General features: G+C 34.9%; 1 protein-coding gene across 1 annotated transcript; it reads right to left on the bottom strand.

The window, feature by feature from the left end:
* Positions 1 to 13,541: 13,541 nt before the first annotated feature.
* On the bottom strand, positions 13,542 to 16,184 carry LOC111907237 (uncharacterized). The gene is made up of 2 exons (XM_023903019.3): positions 15,288 to 16,184; positions 13,542 to 14,912 (listed from the first exon to the last, which is right to left on the bottom strand). Exon 2 carries the CDS (start codon positions 14,905 to 14,907, stop codon positions 14,089 to 14,091), a length of 819 nt encoding a protein of 272 aa, XP_023758787.1. The 5' UTR covers positions 14,908 to 14,912; positions 15,288 to 16,184; the 3' UTR covers positions 13,542 to 14,088.
* Positions 16,185 to 17,756: the final 1,572 nt, after the last annotated feature.

The following is a 17,756-nucleotide window of genomic DNA, read 5'->3' as shown; positions in this document are numbered from 1 at the left end:
ACAACAAGCAAATAAATAAAACATGTTTATGGATGGCCATCTATTAGGTATATGGAAAAATGGAGCAACTAGTAAGCAAAAACCCATGATTATAAATCATGAAGAGAAAAAGATATCAACAAGCAAAAGGATATAAGCAAAAACCCATCATTCTAACAAATTTTTTAATAGTACAAACAATTGAAAAAAGAAAAAAAATTTACTCTATTTTATTAAAAGAATCTACTAGAATACTTACCTATGATCATTGTAACTTAATAATTATGAAAAAAAAATCATATTCGGATGGATTAAAAGTTTTAGGAATAAATAAATCTAACATTAAAACATTAACCACATACAATTCTAATAGATTAATTGTTAATATACACATAACTCTTCATTCTAAAAGAACGATTATGATAAAAAAAATTTATCCATTCTTATAGAATAATTGGATTAAGGATTAAGGTCTAATGTCATAATTGGGTAACCAATTATTTTTCTAAAATAATATCATCAAATGTTTAGAACAAACTTTTCGGTCACAAATAGCAAGACTTTTATGGTTTTTACTTGTATTTTGTGAACATAATCACTCTGATAGAATACAAACATTTTTACAGAATCAAAACATCATGATGACAACTTTATGCAAATACACACAAAAACATATTCTCAAAGAAGTTTTCAAATGTGACATCCCCATTTTTACATCCATTTTAAAACTCTTATTTATGATTACTTAAAATAAAGTTTATTTATAAATGCGGAATTTGGTCCTTAAAAGTATTTCAAAAAAAATGTTTTTCATTGATTTATAAAAGCTTGGGATGTCATAACTAATACGAAATATAAGCATAAACGCGACTTACAATATTTTAGACTAACAATCTACATCTCCTTGAATCTCTCATCATGCATGTACCTTTGTACCATTACCTGTGACACAAAGAAGCTGAGTGAGTTAGGTTTAGAAACAATAATGTAGTTAATATGTTTAACTATCAAGCAAACAATTAAACCAATTAACCATCCCTATTTTCTTCTACATTTACTTCTAAGAACATCTCCTAAGGATCATCACCTACATCACATTTCATCGCTAAGGACCACTCCTAAGGTTCATTGCCTAATCATCGCATTTTATATTTTCATCACTAAGGACTTTTCCTTATGTTCATCACATATCATCAAATTGACAGTACTACTTCAAGGATTCCTCCACAATATATGTCTCATTAATACACGGTTCTTACATTGCATGAACTCGTAATTCATCAGTAGAGTACATTGCATGTATATAGGGTTCTTAGATCGCTTGAACTCGCAATTCATCACCTAAATGTTGGAATCATGTCGGTGTTCCACTAGAATGTTTAGATTAGTCTGTGGTCAGCATCCATACTCTGGTAGATGACTACATCACTATAATCACAAGTAAGAGTCAGGGCACCTCCTACTCATTTTTCAGCTCTCATCACTCATTACTACCCGATATATATATATATATATATATATATATATATATATATATATATATATATATATATATATATATATATAGTAAAATCATATCATATAAATTCATCCGACACATATTGTAGATAATAGGCGCACATATAATTTAATTATCTAAATACTTCATATATATATATATATATATATATATATATATATATGTGTGTGTGTGTGTGTGTAAGATGAAAGTAACTATGAACTCAATTGATAAAAGTGGATGCCTCAGAATTTGGGCAGAACTTTTCCTGGATACTTTATATTTTCCTCTGACGTGACTTAGGTTCACATTACTAAGTATTAGTCTTATATTCCTGGCGATTAATGATAGTCTAGATTCCTCACTAATCCTAATGACTACACCAAGATCTATCAAGTAAGGAACAATCAAGTAGGATCATATCGGAGGTAGGGTCCATTTGGTATATAAAGTATATAGTTTGGAAATCCCACTTTAAACAACTCACTAAATCCAACGTAGACATCATCCCCATAAGTAGATCAATCAAAATAATGACTTGGAATTATTGATAAATCTTATTTATATGTTCATAATAATGACTTATCACTATAAATATAAATTACACTAAGATAAGGTTGAGTGTAATTTGTCTTATAGAGATTTCCTAGAAAAATTTTTGGATATTGCAATAGCAGAACTCTGGCCTGCTAGTTGCTAGATGTCGGGCTCTCAGGGACCTCAGGGCTTCGCCAGATATTTCAAACTAAGGTAAATTAGGGCTAGAATCAATGGAAATCAAGAAAGACAGAAAGAGAAGGAGGGAGAGATAAATATATATATATATATATATATATATATATATATATATATATATATATATATATATATATATATATATAGAGAGAGAGAGAGAGAGAGAACAATGGGATGTGTGTGAAATCAGATGAGGCAGCTAAGGTATTGATAAGGCAAGTGTGCGCCGAGCTCGACTAATAGAAGAGCACATCAGGCCCGACCAAGTGCACGCCGCGACCAAACTTGTTCATCATTCCTTTCTCTATGAGCATAACATGTGGCGACTTTTGGCTGATGTTGCTTGGTAGCTTCTAGAAGATGCATGTTGTGCCTCTATTGCGTGATGTGCACTTTGGAAACTTCAAAAATTCGTGACTTCTTCATACAAACATCATTCTCGACATTCTTTATATCCACACGTAGCTATCGATGAGCACTACAACTTTCATTTAGACCGTGTCAACTAATTCTCAATTTATTTTTAAAACTATATTTTTAACGGGCTTAAACTGTTAAAGTCTTTATAAAAATCATAACTCTCTTATACCATATCCATTCTTGAATATCTTTATATTGACGAATAAATATTGACAATATCATCAACTCTCTTATTGTATTTCCTAACAATCGACCAATTTGAATTTCGGTTTCTGTGCTAACACAGTTGCGCTGAATACTTTGAAAAATTATAATTTTCTTCTTGTGAAGTTAGATTTATAAGTTACCTATATGCACGGAATCCTTTTCACATATACTATAACTTTGGTTATTTAACCTAAATAACCTTCTATCAAAATGTCATTTTTATCTCTTATAATATCTTAATTGAATAGCCCGAATCTGCAGGTTTTATAGCAAAACTATGAATGCTACATGATTCCAAAATAATATGGTTAAAAGAATAATATTTAACTAACACAAAAGTTTATTACATTCTTCTCCATTTGCAGAAACCCTAACTGCTGATTCACCGTATCCATTCTAACATATTGTTATACAAACAACAACAACAACAATATATATATATATATATATATATATATATATATATATATATATTCTAAGAGAATACAAACATTCTTAGGGAATCAAAACTCTACAATGACATTTTTCTAAAAGCACAAAAAAAGAAAAAAATACTCGAACTTCAACTGCATACACCAGTAACAACTAGGAATCAGTAACATAGAAGAATGAAATTTCATATTCTTAAATATTATAATGTCTAATGCTTGTTAAAGGACCAACACAAAAATAAAAAACCACTTAACCCGAATTTTTAAGAATACTAAAATCTAACATGAATCATGAACTTAGTCTTCAATTATCATTCTTTAAGAATTGTGAATATCGACTTGGAGTTCTCCCTAAATCGTGAACTTTATCTACGGTTCCTCGTTATTTAAGAATCACCACTCCCGATCGTTTATTTGTGCAAGTTCTTTTTGTACTCTAAAGGATAGAATGAATGATCGTTATATATTGCTTTGTTTATCAACACTTCGTGATCATGCTTGACTCTTGAAAATCGATTATGATTTCATTAATTCTTTGAATAAAAAGGTTTTCCTGGTTACTATGTGTTAAAATAAGGGATAATCGTATCAGTTACCTAATATGTATTCAATAGAAATGTACAATTTTACCCTGAAGAACCTGTATCTTTTATAAAAACTCTCAGATCCTTAGTTTGAGTTTGGAATCCCACTGGTGTTTGTCTAAATCCCTCAAACTAGGGCTCTAATACCAAATTGTAACATGCAAATTTTCAAACTAAAATTTTCATTTCTAAAGTACACATAATTTTTTTTTTCATAAAAACCATCCCGAGAAAATCACAAGTGTCAATTACACATCATCATCAAAATATCATAATGTCCTAAAATATCCGAAAATAGAACTATAGGGGAATGTATACAATCAAGCCTTGGCCTTCCCGTGATCCTCAGAAGTACCTGAAACGCATTTAATAAACAACTGTAAACACGAATCTTAGTGAGTTCACATAGATCCAATTGGTCATCACATATATAAATATATTCTACCACACATGTAAGAATAGTGAGGAGACTCACCTTGCATAGATGACTGATATAACTCACACCCGAACTATTGGAACTAGACTCCGCCTATTAATTACACCAATTAACTGTATTTAACAATTTAGATAATTTTCCATACTCCATTAGTACTCAGCCAAGTGGAATCCACATTTAGGTCAAAAGACCATTTTACCCCTTCTAAGATCAACACCCTCACAAATCCTCCCAATGTACAATTGGTTAAAACTCAAAGAAAGTCAAAGGTCAACATTCTGACATTACATGTGGTGTACTCAGCTCTATGTTGGGTGTAAAGGACACCATTGGAAGGGAATCAGGTTCATAACTAGCTACACTAGGTGTAACTGATGGGTTTTAGAATACTACAACATCCTATGGTGCACATACAACCCTAAATGCTTTGGATCTATGTTTTCTCTAATTATACATGCAATATTGTTTCCAAAGCATTAAGCCTACAACTAGCATGGAAATGACATAATCAACATAAGATTGAGTTATGGAGTTACCTCTTTGTTGTAGCATGTAGAAGTTCTTGAGTTTGGCCTTTAAGAACTTAGTGCCCCAAGTGTTGCACCTCAAATTGTTCACAACACACCTAGGACAAAGGATGACTTTTTGAGAGAATATCCTAACACTAAAATCGGCTTAATGATCTCCAATAACACTAGTGTGTCATTTTGGATGCTAAGGGCCTTCTTGTATAGTGTGGCAAGATTAGGGTTACACCATGTAAACCCTAATGTGCATGACCTTCCATATTCCTTAGGCTCCATGGGTTTAAACCTCCATGGATCATCCATGGGTTGTCACATGGGTTTAGCCCAACATAAATAATCATGGATCATTGGCCCACACCATAAGAATGAATGATTTACCAAATCAATCCCCATATCTTTAATTAATCTCTTTTGATCACAAAATTAATTCCAAATTAATTCTTGATCAATACTAATTAAATAATATGATTTCATATTAATATATAAGAACTTATAATATATTAACAAATCATAAATAACCTCTTCTCGAAAGTCCATCCTATCAAACTGTTCTGGTGATATGCAACCCAAATGGACCATGCTCCTCTCGTGTCAAGTACATACCAATTATACTTATGGGCTTAGACACCTAATCCAATAGTGTCCCACTTGGATAAGTCTAATAACTATTATTGCAAGTATAACTCCACAACCCGACTAGCAATTGTCTTAAAAGCCGCTGTTGAACTCTGACCTAGTCAATGACACGTCCATTAGATAAGGGATCATATATTCCTCCATTCTAGATATCATATGGACTAAGACATGGATTTTAATCATTCTCTCTGTCCATCTGTTGTTTCCCGATTTTCGACTTATGACGACCGACTAATTGAAAAAATCAAATCAGTCCAGGCTTGGCCAAGCACTTCGAGTGGTCATCACTAAATCATCAAGGGGCCCACAGATATCGCTTTTATCCACATGGGATACAAGGAGTGGATAAACTTTGACCCAAATGCTTGCTTGTACTTACTCATCAAATTACACACAACGATATGTTTTATAACACCAAGTTACTGGTGCGTTTACATATGTCAATGTGCAACCGAATTGCAACTACAACTCACATGTCTCCGTTTCAAGAATATAAGATATTATTGTCTCATGATCACTCGTGATAAAATCCATGAAGTGATTCAAATGAGTGTGGGTTGAATCCAATACTCGAATCTTATTCCAGGAGTAGTCAAGAACGTTGTAGCAAACCTGTGCTATGACTAAAACACCTCTACATACCCATTCATGACAACCTTGCCTCAATACCTACTTCCAAAGTATGATCGACTGTGGATAGTTTGAATAACCTAGTTATTCGGGAAGTCAAAACATGGAAAGTGAAACACAAGAATAATACTAATCCTATATGGCCCCAAACTTTTGAGTCCCATATTGATTACTCATTATTCATTGTATAATGTTTCGAATAATCAACTTAATACTTGAATTAAAACAATATGTGACAACCTGAAATTTATCCCGCCAATGTAACCCGTTTTCGGCAATAAAACCTGTCTTTATCAAATTGTTCCGTTAACATTTTAAATTAGGTTAATTGAATTAAGACTTTTATTATGACTTCGTAAGTGTCGGAACTCATTAAAAACACGTGAAACACCCTTGATATTCTTTTTAAAAGTTTCTAATTCACGACCACGTCGGGTTACGAATACTTAATCGGGTACGACCATAAACCCCGTTTAATGTCGGTATCGGGTAGATTCCCACCGGGCCACAAACTCAAACCCTATATAAGGGTGAGTGGACTTCATTTGAAGCTTTTTCCCACCCATAACACTTTCTCTCTCTACTCTCTCTTCAAGCCAATTTTGATCCAAAAACACCTCTTTCAAGCTCCAAACTTATAAGTAATCTATCCTAGCTTGTTGTTATGCTTGTTTAGCATGCAAATTTGTGTTTAAATCATCCAAAAGTATAAAAATCATGTGTTTACGGTCCTAGAACAACCCCAAACCGTAAACACCCTTAAATGGGGTTTTGAAGCCCCAAAACCCTTCCAAATCACTTCTAGTGCTTAGCTATGACTTAGGGGCTTGCATGAATGAACTTAGCACACCAAAAACTTGTCATTTAGGGAGTAAACTTGATTTTACGGCCCAAGAACATTCTTGTACCGTAAACACTCATTCATAAGCCATAAACACCATTTAAGGTGTTAAATTGCCCCTTAAACACCATTTAAGGCTTGGGGTAATGTCTAGAATCAACCACCATCGAATTAGGGACCCTAAACTTGAAAGAAAACATGAACATAAAGGGATTACGGCCGTAAACCCCCAAGGGAATGGTTCTTTGGCCGTAAACTCCCCTAAGGAGGTCAAATGGTGCCCTAACTTCCCCTTATGGCTTGGATTAATGCATAGAACCTTGTATTCTTTCATTTGAGACCCCAAATCATGCAAGAAAAGGGCGAGTAAGAGTTTACGGCCATAAACTCTATGTTTACAGCCGTGAACTCCTCAAGGTGATCAAATTGAAGCCTTAGTCGCTTCTTATGCCCTAGAATTGAACCTAGCTTAATTTCCCAAGTGTTATAAGGCCTTTGAGCAACCAAGAACACCCCACCCATGAGTTTACGGCCGTAAACTCATGGGGATATGGTCTATGGGCCGTAATCTCCCCTAAGAATTTACTCTTGAAGATTAAACTCCCTATCTAGGCCCTACATCCCCTTAGGTGCAACCAATATCATTCCTAACACTTGAGATAAAGTGTTTTCGCGCCTCAGAATGTATTATCTTACTTAATTAGTAGTTCAATGTCTAATTAGATACAATTATGTATCTCCTCATGTTACATAGGATCCTCGCACGTGTTCAAGCCCTAATTTGACACTTAGCATCCTACCCGGCACATTTCTCGTCTGGTGAGTTCATACCCCTACACCTTTTTCCGTGTTTTTCATGTTTTCAGTGGGGGATACAAGCAAAAGTACAAGGAAATCTTGTACTCAAACTTATTTTTTTTGTATGAAATGTTTCATATTCAGTATGTTTTTAACACAGAAAACCGTATTACCAACCGTTTAAATTGTAGAGTTAATTTCCTGATTTATTTGTGAAACTCATTATAAAAGGTTATATTTTATATTTCACAAATGATTTTTCCATATCATTACATGTAAAATCATTAATCTTAGAACTGGAAACATGTCCTTGGTAACACTCCCCCTAGATACGAGAGTGAAGGACCAATAACATTAATCTTAGAACTTTAGACACGTCCTTGGTAACACTCCCCCTAGATACGAGAGTGAAGGAATAATAAAACATGATTTTTCGTATGATTACTTTTAAAATTTTATTAATCTTAAGATTGGAGACATGTCCTTGGTAACACCCCCTTGATACGAGAGTGTAGGACTACCCCTGTAACCAGAATCTCCTGGAGGGAGAACGTGACTTGAGTGTATAGATCTATACGGGATTGACTACCCCGCACCTGGCTTCTAGCTACAGTGCGACCGACTGGTCCACAGGTGAAAAAGTCATAAAATGATATTGGCCCCGTTACGAGCCTTATCTAGTTTATTGTATGGTTATGGAACTCGCAACTTAGATTATGGAAATTTACTTTAGTAATTAGTTACTACCTACTTATTAGTTTTATATAGGTGTTAAAACTAATGTACTTTTCAAGGATAATCAGGCTTTCAGGAAACTTCACTTAACGTTACAAGTATGGTAGATACTTGTACACTTCATTCCGGATCGATAACCAACAACCAACTTCTAAGGAAAATAAGGGTTTTTCCTGGGATAACTTACCTTCTCTTAATCAGGCTGTTTAACAAATGGATAACTAAACTTCTCTTATAAGAAAATATGGGATTTTCTTAGATAACAAGTTTTTCATAAAACCAAAGGAAAACTGATTCTTTCACCAGAAACAACCCACTTATGAACTCACCAGCTTTATGTTGATATTTTTAAAACTACTTGTATTCTCAGGTTCTCGTTAGACAGGTATCCCACGTTCTTTTGGAGAAGACGAAGTGTTTAGAAGTCTCGTCTTTACTTTTGTTCGTACTGATGTATATATAAAACATATATTACTTTTCTTTCAAACAAATGTAAATATTCCTATGTAATGTAATGGTTGTGTTTACTATGCTTGCTATGTACATTGGTTGTCATACTTTACATGACGTCCTCCACCCCGGAACGTTTTCGCCATTGGTTTCGGGGTGTGACACAATAGATGTCCCATTCTCCAAGCATGCACACTATGTTTATCTATGGTCCTTACTTTGTGAAATAGATCAATTGACAACATTTCAATGTTGCTCATTTCACAATTCCAAATCCTTATTGCAAGTGTAAGAATTCCAAATTCTTGTCACTGCTAGAAAGTGTTAGATTCTAAACTATCATGCAATGATTCTTTTGTAATGTCTAGGTACCAAAAGTCACAGAGACTTGACCAACGATATTACAAAATGTTCCTTTGGAGATTGTTACAAGACAATTCCATGGAAATGAATCATACGACAACTCATTATTAATAGACTCATGTCTATTCATAATAATGTCAATATGGTCCATCCAATACTATACTTCCAATTGTCCTTAAGCGACCAATCCTTGGCGAACCTTAGCTTTTCCTTAACAGTTGCTTAACCACTTTAGTCATATCTGGTTCTATTCCTTTTCCCTCTTAATGCCCTAACAAAGAACATGAGAATATTATAGCATATGCAATCAATCCTATACCCGAAGCATATGGGACACGATTCATAATGTCTAACATAAAGACATGATACTTGATCGGTCTTTTGCTATAATATTTCTATTTGCCATGTTCTCACGATTCGAATTATGAAGAGTGATGTCATAATCTTAATCGAATTTGTAAACGCAATTATCATTTCCATATATAGAATTTCCGTATGTTAAACCATTCCAACATAACATTCATATATATTTTTGACTAAATTTGATTAAAATCTCAATCTAAGCTTTTAGATTTGAAATGAAGTATGAATTCCTCTCCCTTAATTATAGCAAAACAATTTTTTAAACCTTGCATCTTTGCAAATTGAAACTTTTTTTCTATAATTAACATTGCTAACTTGCAACACTTTCCATAGAAATTATGCTCCCACTAGCATAATAATTATTATCTTACTAGAATAACACTTATGATCCTACTAGCTTTGACATGTATTCAGAAATCAGTTGGACTTCTAGAAATCAATACTTACTGATTTTCTTACCAAAGCTCAGATTTCTGACACGAGATGCTTCGATAAGATTTTATCTTGGCTTCTCAAACTCATAAACCTTTCCTTAGATAGCTCACATGTGTGTCTAAACAATTTCAGAACTTACAACAATATGTATCAAATGTTTAGACCTTTTCCATTCTCACAATTCGAACTATGAAGAGGGATACCATAATCATAATCAAATTTGAGAATGCAAATAAAACAATTGCTATCTCCTTAAAATCTACTTAGTGAAAGCTTTTCCTCACAATCATTTTCATGAATTATAGATAAACCTTGTGACACTTAGATTTAATGGTGTATGTGTTCCTATTCATGTGAATTTGTCATAACCATAATCACAAGACAAGGTTAGTGACAAATCCAAACCCATATGGACTAAAGTTGTTTAATCTTAATTTCTTGCCACCTGGCAGCACAAGGGCCTACCATTACCTCCAAGTTGTTATGCAAACAATTGAAAACTCATAGAACTCACATGTATAGTCAACTTCAATTGGAATGAGCACATAAATAAGAATATGTGATGTGAATTTTTAATGCAGTGGTTTTTTATTTATAAGTCCTAATTTATCGCATCTAAACCACACCTTACAGGAAGTGACCCCGATTGAGTATAGTATAGCTTTGATAAGCAAGGTTGTCGAACACAAGGGGAACGGTAGTGAATTAATTTAAAATATTTGATTATAGGTTACAAAACACACGAAAGGAATAAAGAAATGTTTATTAAATCTCAAGCGAATAGCTAATACCAATTCTTGATAAACTGACAAGAAGGCAACTCTCTTTAGGTACTTTGGTTTAGACAAATTACACCTTAAAAACATAGACAATTGCATACACAGATTCATTTATTCATGTTCACCGATTTCTAAAATGATTAGATTCACATTCGCTATTACTAATCCTTTAGCAAACAAGTTAATTCAAACAATGATCAATTGGTTAAACTAACATGCTTCCTAGTGTTTAGTTCGTATCAATCAAGACTTGTAATAATAGTTAATTCAATTAACCACTTGTTGATGGTTCGTCACACAAGGCTCACACATTAACTTACTTAGTTCCTAGTTAACCCTAGTTTCACGTTCGCTATTCCTAGGCATATAATCTTGATAGTCATCAAGATCATAAGAGACAAGCAATCCAGTAGGTGTTCATACAACATAATATACTTAACAATTAACGGAAAATAATTATCATTACCACATAATGATCTTTTAACAAGTTTGGCAAGATAAATTAAACATAAATAACACAATCCAATATAGCAATTAATCCACAAATCAAGGTTTTATCTAATCATAAACTCAAGCAATTGGTTTTGACACCAAAATCAGAAAGTAAAACATAGTAGTATCACAGCGGAATGCTAAGCATGGTTACATTAACAAAACACATGATTACCGACACGAATCCGCTCTCTAATCCTTCATATCTTCTCTCCTGTCAGCTTAACGGCCTTCCGGCCGCCTTCTAGACCCTCAAAACGGCTTAACAGAAATTACTTGTCGCCTAAAATAGGTTAGAAGTCGGAATCCCCTCTTAGAACGAATTAAATGTCAATATATAGCAACTTTACACTGCCAAGGAACGCAGCGCGTTCCTCCAAGCTATCCCGTAATCAGCAAGACATGAACGCAACGCGTTCATTATGGGAACGCACGGTGGTCGGTCTGCTTTCAGCCCAATTCTTAATATTTGCAGTCCAACTCCATTTTCTCGGGCTTTTTGCTCCATTTTCGCTCCAACAACATAAAATAGATGTAAATTGCAATTCAAGGCATTATAAATACCTTTTAGTTCTAAATAGGTGTAATAAAGGCTAAAATATTAAGATATAATATATAAAAAATATGTATAAAAACACACATATCAAAATACCCCACACTTAGCCTTTGCTTGCCCCCAAACAAACTTACTTTTAATTTACCAATATCACATAAAACAATCCATTTTAAACCTAGCCACTATCCCAAGACCGCAATGCATGTATTTGTGTCTAAAAATCCTAAGAAACCTCACACTCCTAAATACTCACAATCCTTATGAACATTCACCCCTTAGTTTATACGGCACTCATTTTTGCAACCCTCCGAATCAATCCTCAGAAATCTTTCTTAACCTCAAGGTAATTTTTGTAAAGCTACCCAAGCATACATAATCTAGAAATTACAACTTTTGATACCATAATGGAGTTCTTCAAATTCTTCACTTCTTTGATATTTGATATTTGATTTCTTTGAATTCATCACCTTTTTGTTTGATTTTTGGTATCTTTAGTTTTTTATTCTTTGGAATTTTGATCTTTTGATCTTTATACTCGCTAACTCCAAAATTCTTTCACTTTTTGGTAATTTCTCTCTTTTTTACATGTATCTCACTTTTTTGATCACTCAAAACCTACATGCTTAAGCCGGGGCACTTAACTTCAACCCTTATTGGTTAAGACATTAGTCTATGTGTAATGACTACATAAGCTTTACCGGATAGATTTCAGGTTTAGGCTGCAAAACATATTATGTCATATAAACTACCAGATTACCTTTTCATATCTCATGACTTTTCACTAGGAAATGGGAAGCCACAAATACACTCTAACATGTGTAGGCTAAGGTAAACTTTTGGGTTCTCATCGGATCATTTCATACAATATTAGCAAAATTTTTAATTATTACTAGATTTTCCTAAATTAAACTATTATTTCAAGTTTATAAATTTTTAAATTATAAATTTTCCTAATTTAGCAATTTTTAATTTCTTTTTTTTTAATTTTCTATTTCGACCCCCTACCCCACACTTATTTCATACAATGCCCTCATTGTATGCATAAAACTAATTAAACACATAAAAATCGTAAAAGAAAAGAAAAGAAAAAGGAACAAACTCTCCTGCGATAGTTGTGGCGAGATCGAATAGGGCTGCTAAAAGTTGCTCCATAAATTGTTGGAAGACTGGAAACTGGAACTACTGCTTCTGAATTTGCCGGAAAATAAAATTAAGAATGTTGACTTCTAAAATGTGGTGCAAAAGATTGCAAATAAATGCAATGTTTAGTGACCATGATGTGGGAAAGTGTCGAACACGCTGTCATATCTAGAATGGCAGCCTCCTGTCGCAATGAAAAACTCCCCCACAACATAGGAAAGTGTCAACCATATCGTGACAGCCAGGATGATACTTCTACCTCGCGTCGAAATAAAACTCTATGGTATGAGAACAACTCATCCATACCATAGGAATCAAAATATGGTAGAAACGCCACTCTTTGAAAATAATGATCTCTCACGAAATTGACACGCACCCCACGCTTATTAGAAGTTCTAGGTCTTGACTATAAACTTCAAACTCTCACACGACTCTCTCTAGCAACAGTCGGACCTAGCTGCTGAACTTACTGCCAGCTTTCTAAAGGCGAAAAATCTGCAAAGATCTAAAACAATCAAAAAGCATCAACATGGAAAACAAAATTACAAAAATAAACAACCTAAATTAAACTAATTACATACCAAATAAAAATATTAATTCTAAGAAACGCAAAAATAAACTAAAAATAACATAAAATAAAAGGATAAACTAAGTCACTCGTCATCCTCGTCATCCTCGTCATCATGCTGATGTGTCCTAGATGTGTCGGCTCCATCCTGTCGCTGCTGGAATGATTGGGGAAAAGGGATTGGATGATGATATCCCAGCGAAGCACAAAGCCCAGTCAATACTCCCTCAAACCACTGCTGTCTACTCTCTACTATATCAAAATGCTCGTCTATGCGCCGAGCAAGGAAACGTATATCGATCTCTGGCTCAGGTCCCTGCTGCGCTCCTCGAAGAGCAGGTCTACACCGTTAGACTCATCGTAGCTCAAGTAGTGGTGCAATATCCCCCGATGCCTCATCATCAGGCACTATCCTAAAAATACCATCACCCCCTCGTGCAATCACCAACATAGACTCCAGCATCTGAACACCCATCACCCTCATGTCATAACGAACCATCGTCCTCGTAGTATCCCTGATCAACAACTAATAAGATGCCGCTAACCGAGTAACGAAATGTCACCCCCAAATCGGAATATCCTCCCGACGCGCGCTGGCTTTCCACGCCATAAACAATGCTAAAGCCAATGGAAGGTTTAGGTGCCTCCCCGGTGTAATGAGGGTCCATCATGCTGAAAGATCTCGCGATCAATCTGTACAACAATCTGTAAGTAGTCGATCTAATCATGCTACCCCGAGCAGAAGATGGCACATACACCTCCCCAGTAAGCTGAGCCCAAAAATCGTTTTCATTATACTCCTCATGTGTCCCTACAACACAGGATGAGAGAAAATTATGAAAGTGAGGAGTCCTCGTCTCATCTATAGTATATACCCCAACCCTGATGGCAAGCTCAATCGCACTACATTCCCTGCTAACACCACCTAATCGAAAAGGAAATGCAGTCCTATCATTGAGAGGCTTTGTAGGATCAAAAGCAACTGTAGCGTAGAACTCCAGCAAAAACTCCCGATAGACGGGCTCCTGAATCCTGAATAACCGGTCCCAACCCCGACATGTAAACATAGGCATGCCACCTACGTCCATGTGAGTGTATGTCAAAAAATCCCTGATGAGGACATCAATCCCATATTGGGCTGCAAATTCCCAATCACAATATGGTGCAATATCAATTCTTTTCCCAAGTAATGTACTAAGCCTTTCTTGATGTTTTGTCAGTGTAGCAGGATTCAAAGAACGAGGAAATTGCAAGAACGGGTGATTCGTGATTTCCTTGGGAGGTTTCTGATTTCTCCTTGCCATTTTGCCTGCAAAAATTTAAGCACATAAAACGTTCTAAATAACATAGATTCATTATTAAGCAAAGATAAAGTGTTGGGCAGATTAACAAAAGCATCGCGTTCATCCAGCAAATGCAGTGCATTCATCCAGCGAACGCAGGGCGTTTGTTCGTCCCCAGCGGTTCTAGTTCGTCCAAAATCAACATTAATGCCAAAATTTCAGTCTAGGCTTTGGTCTACAGGATGAATTTGGTCCGATAACACAATAATAAGCATCAATTTCATCATAATCAACCCATAAATCGAAAATAACATAAACCCTAGTTTTTTCCAATTAGCACAATGCAACACAATTTAGTGGGTTAAACTAACCTTAAAGCATAAGGATTACGAAAAACATACCTTTTGAGTCGATTAAAGGAAAAAAAAAAGGATGAGAAATCGGTGACTTTGTGAAGAAATCGTCGGAGGGAGTAAGAACCGAGGGGGACCAGTGAACGTGAAAAGAAAAGAGGAAGGGGAAAAGTAAAAGTAAATAGGGGTAAGAAAATATAACCAGTAACTATGAATGTTGGGCGTTCAAGAGGAACACAGGCGCGTTCCCACATACTACGCATAACGTTCCGCCCAGGTTTATTTCTTTCATTCATTTTATTATTATTATTATTATTATTATTATTATTATTATTAACTCCATTCAAAAATTAAAACTCATTGCATCTTTTATTTTGACTGTGTTCTTGTAATTCCTAGCTCCACTGGGTCTATTGAATATTTCCAGCAGCAAAATTCTCCGACAAGTGACATTATCTTTGGAAAATAAATAAAAAAATAAATAAATAAATAAATAAAACTAAAATAACTAAAAAGGATATCATGAACACTCGTCTTCATCGAAATCAAACAACAATTGCTGAATAAACCCCTTGCATGCAAAAAGTGGTATGTGAAAACAAAAACTTTCGGGACCCATTAGACTATTTCTTTTGTTTTTTTTGCACCATTAACTAAAAGTAGAACAAGAAGTGGCCCAACTAGTCAAGAACAGCAAGAGCTCGGTCTTCCACTTAATCACCATGATACGCCTTGCTATACCACGCCTCGTGGATTGAGTTGGACAAATCACCAAAGTAGTAGGCTAAACAAGTCAAGAATTCCCTAATCGCTTGCAATCTCAAAACCCATGCAAAAAGTAAAAAAAAGCAATGCATATGATCCCGAATTCCTGCACATAACAACAAAAACCTTCCCGACAAGTGAAATGGTATCAACGAAAATAAACCTAAAAATAAAATAAAACAAAAAGCAAATAAAGAATAATCAAATAAATTAAATTAATTGAAAGTCGTTCCCCGGTAACGGCGCCAAAAACTTGATGTGAATTTTTAATGCACTGGTTTTTTATTTATAAGTTCTAATTTATTACATCTAAACCACACCTTACAGACAGTGAACCTGATCGAGTATAGTATAGTTTTCATAAGCAAGGATGTCGAACACAAGGGGAATTTAACTACAAAAAAAGACCCTTTTACGACGTGCAAACCACGACACTCGTTGATTTATGTTACGCAAAAGAAAGCGACATTGAAAAAGTGTCATCTATTCAAAAATTTTAAGGATCTAGGTCACGCATTATTGCGTGCCCTTAAATTAGTGTCTCATGTAAAAAAAATCAAAAACACTGAGGGCACTTGTGTGTCCTCTGTGAATGTCATTTTATATTTTTTTTTAAGAAACTGCGTCTCTCTTCTTAGAGGGAAAATGAAATCCCAAAAAATTTTAAACCCCGCTTTCTTCTCCTATATTTGTATCGATCTGTTGTCTAACATCTCCTCTCCTTCGTCTCCGCCCCTCACCCACCTCCACTACCTCCAACCCACACCGACTCTTCAAGCCTACACAACGTAAGCTAGGGATTTTTTTTATCGGAGACTTACGCCCTATTCGCTTCACTCTCGTTTGCAACGCCGTTCAGCAACTACGACTCCTTAGGCTACAACATCAGGGACTACACACCTATCAATCAATCTCCCTCATACTCGTCATAGAAGAATGACAAGTAATATATCACCATTGGTACATAAGATATCAACTCCTCAGGCTCACCGTTCCACCTCTTCCCCATCCTACCGCATCTACTAAGACTCCTCAGGTTTACAAGCCCAAGGTCTGATTGCACTAAGGTATGAAAAGGACGCTTCTACCCTACCCTATTTCTTCAGTCGGTCAACAAATAAGGGGGCATGCAATTTCTCATTCATATCTCGACTTCATCTTCTCAATCGAGAAAAAGGCTTATGATTTTTCCCTTCATGTGCGATTTCATCAAGTATTATTGATTTCTCCTTTATGCCTCTGATTTTTTTTCTGCATCTACTTCTCATCTCTGAAAACAAGTTTATTTCACATTTCAGCTTGTAGCTATTGGCATAGAACTAGCTGCTGTTTGGGAAGCTATTGTCAAGCACATGTAACAGATATCCAATTATTAATATATACAACTAGGTTATAAGAATAACTTCTTAAAATCAAGAACCAACTATGGAGTTGTATGCTCTCAAAGTGGTGATAATTCCAATAAGTAGATCAGAAAAGGAAGGAGAGGAGCTATATGCACTCCAACTATTTGACGAAATGCTTGAAAGAGCTATCTCACCTAAATCAGGCCTTATAACATCACCTGATGTACACATGACCGTGAATTCATGAGCCCTCACTAAAAACTTACCCTTTTTCAGCTTTTTACCTGCCTAGCTAATGAATATGAAAGAAGGCATTAGTCAAATTCCTCTATTGCAAAGTAATTTAATTTCAGATCTATTGAGGTAGTTTTTGATCAATATGAAAGAAAGTAACAAATTCAATTTC

Source organism: Lactuca sativa, chromosome 5, assembly GCF_002870075.4.
Source record: "Lactuca sativa cultivar Salinas chromosome 5, Lsat_Salinas_v11, whole genome shotgun sequence".
NCBI classification, from domain to species: Eukaryota; Viridiplantae; Streptophyta; class Magnoliopsida; order Asterales; family Asteraceae; genus Lactuca; species Lactuca sativa.
This window is presented reverse-complemented; position numbering and strand designations above follow the sequence as displayed.

Bases quoted from the DNA above. Each gene is read 5' to 3' on its own strand.
- LOC111907237 (XM_023903019.3), bottom strand. From the start codon at position 14,907: ATGGCAAGGAGAAATCAGAAACCTCCCAAGGAAATCACGAATCACCCG.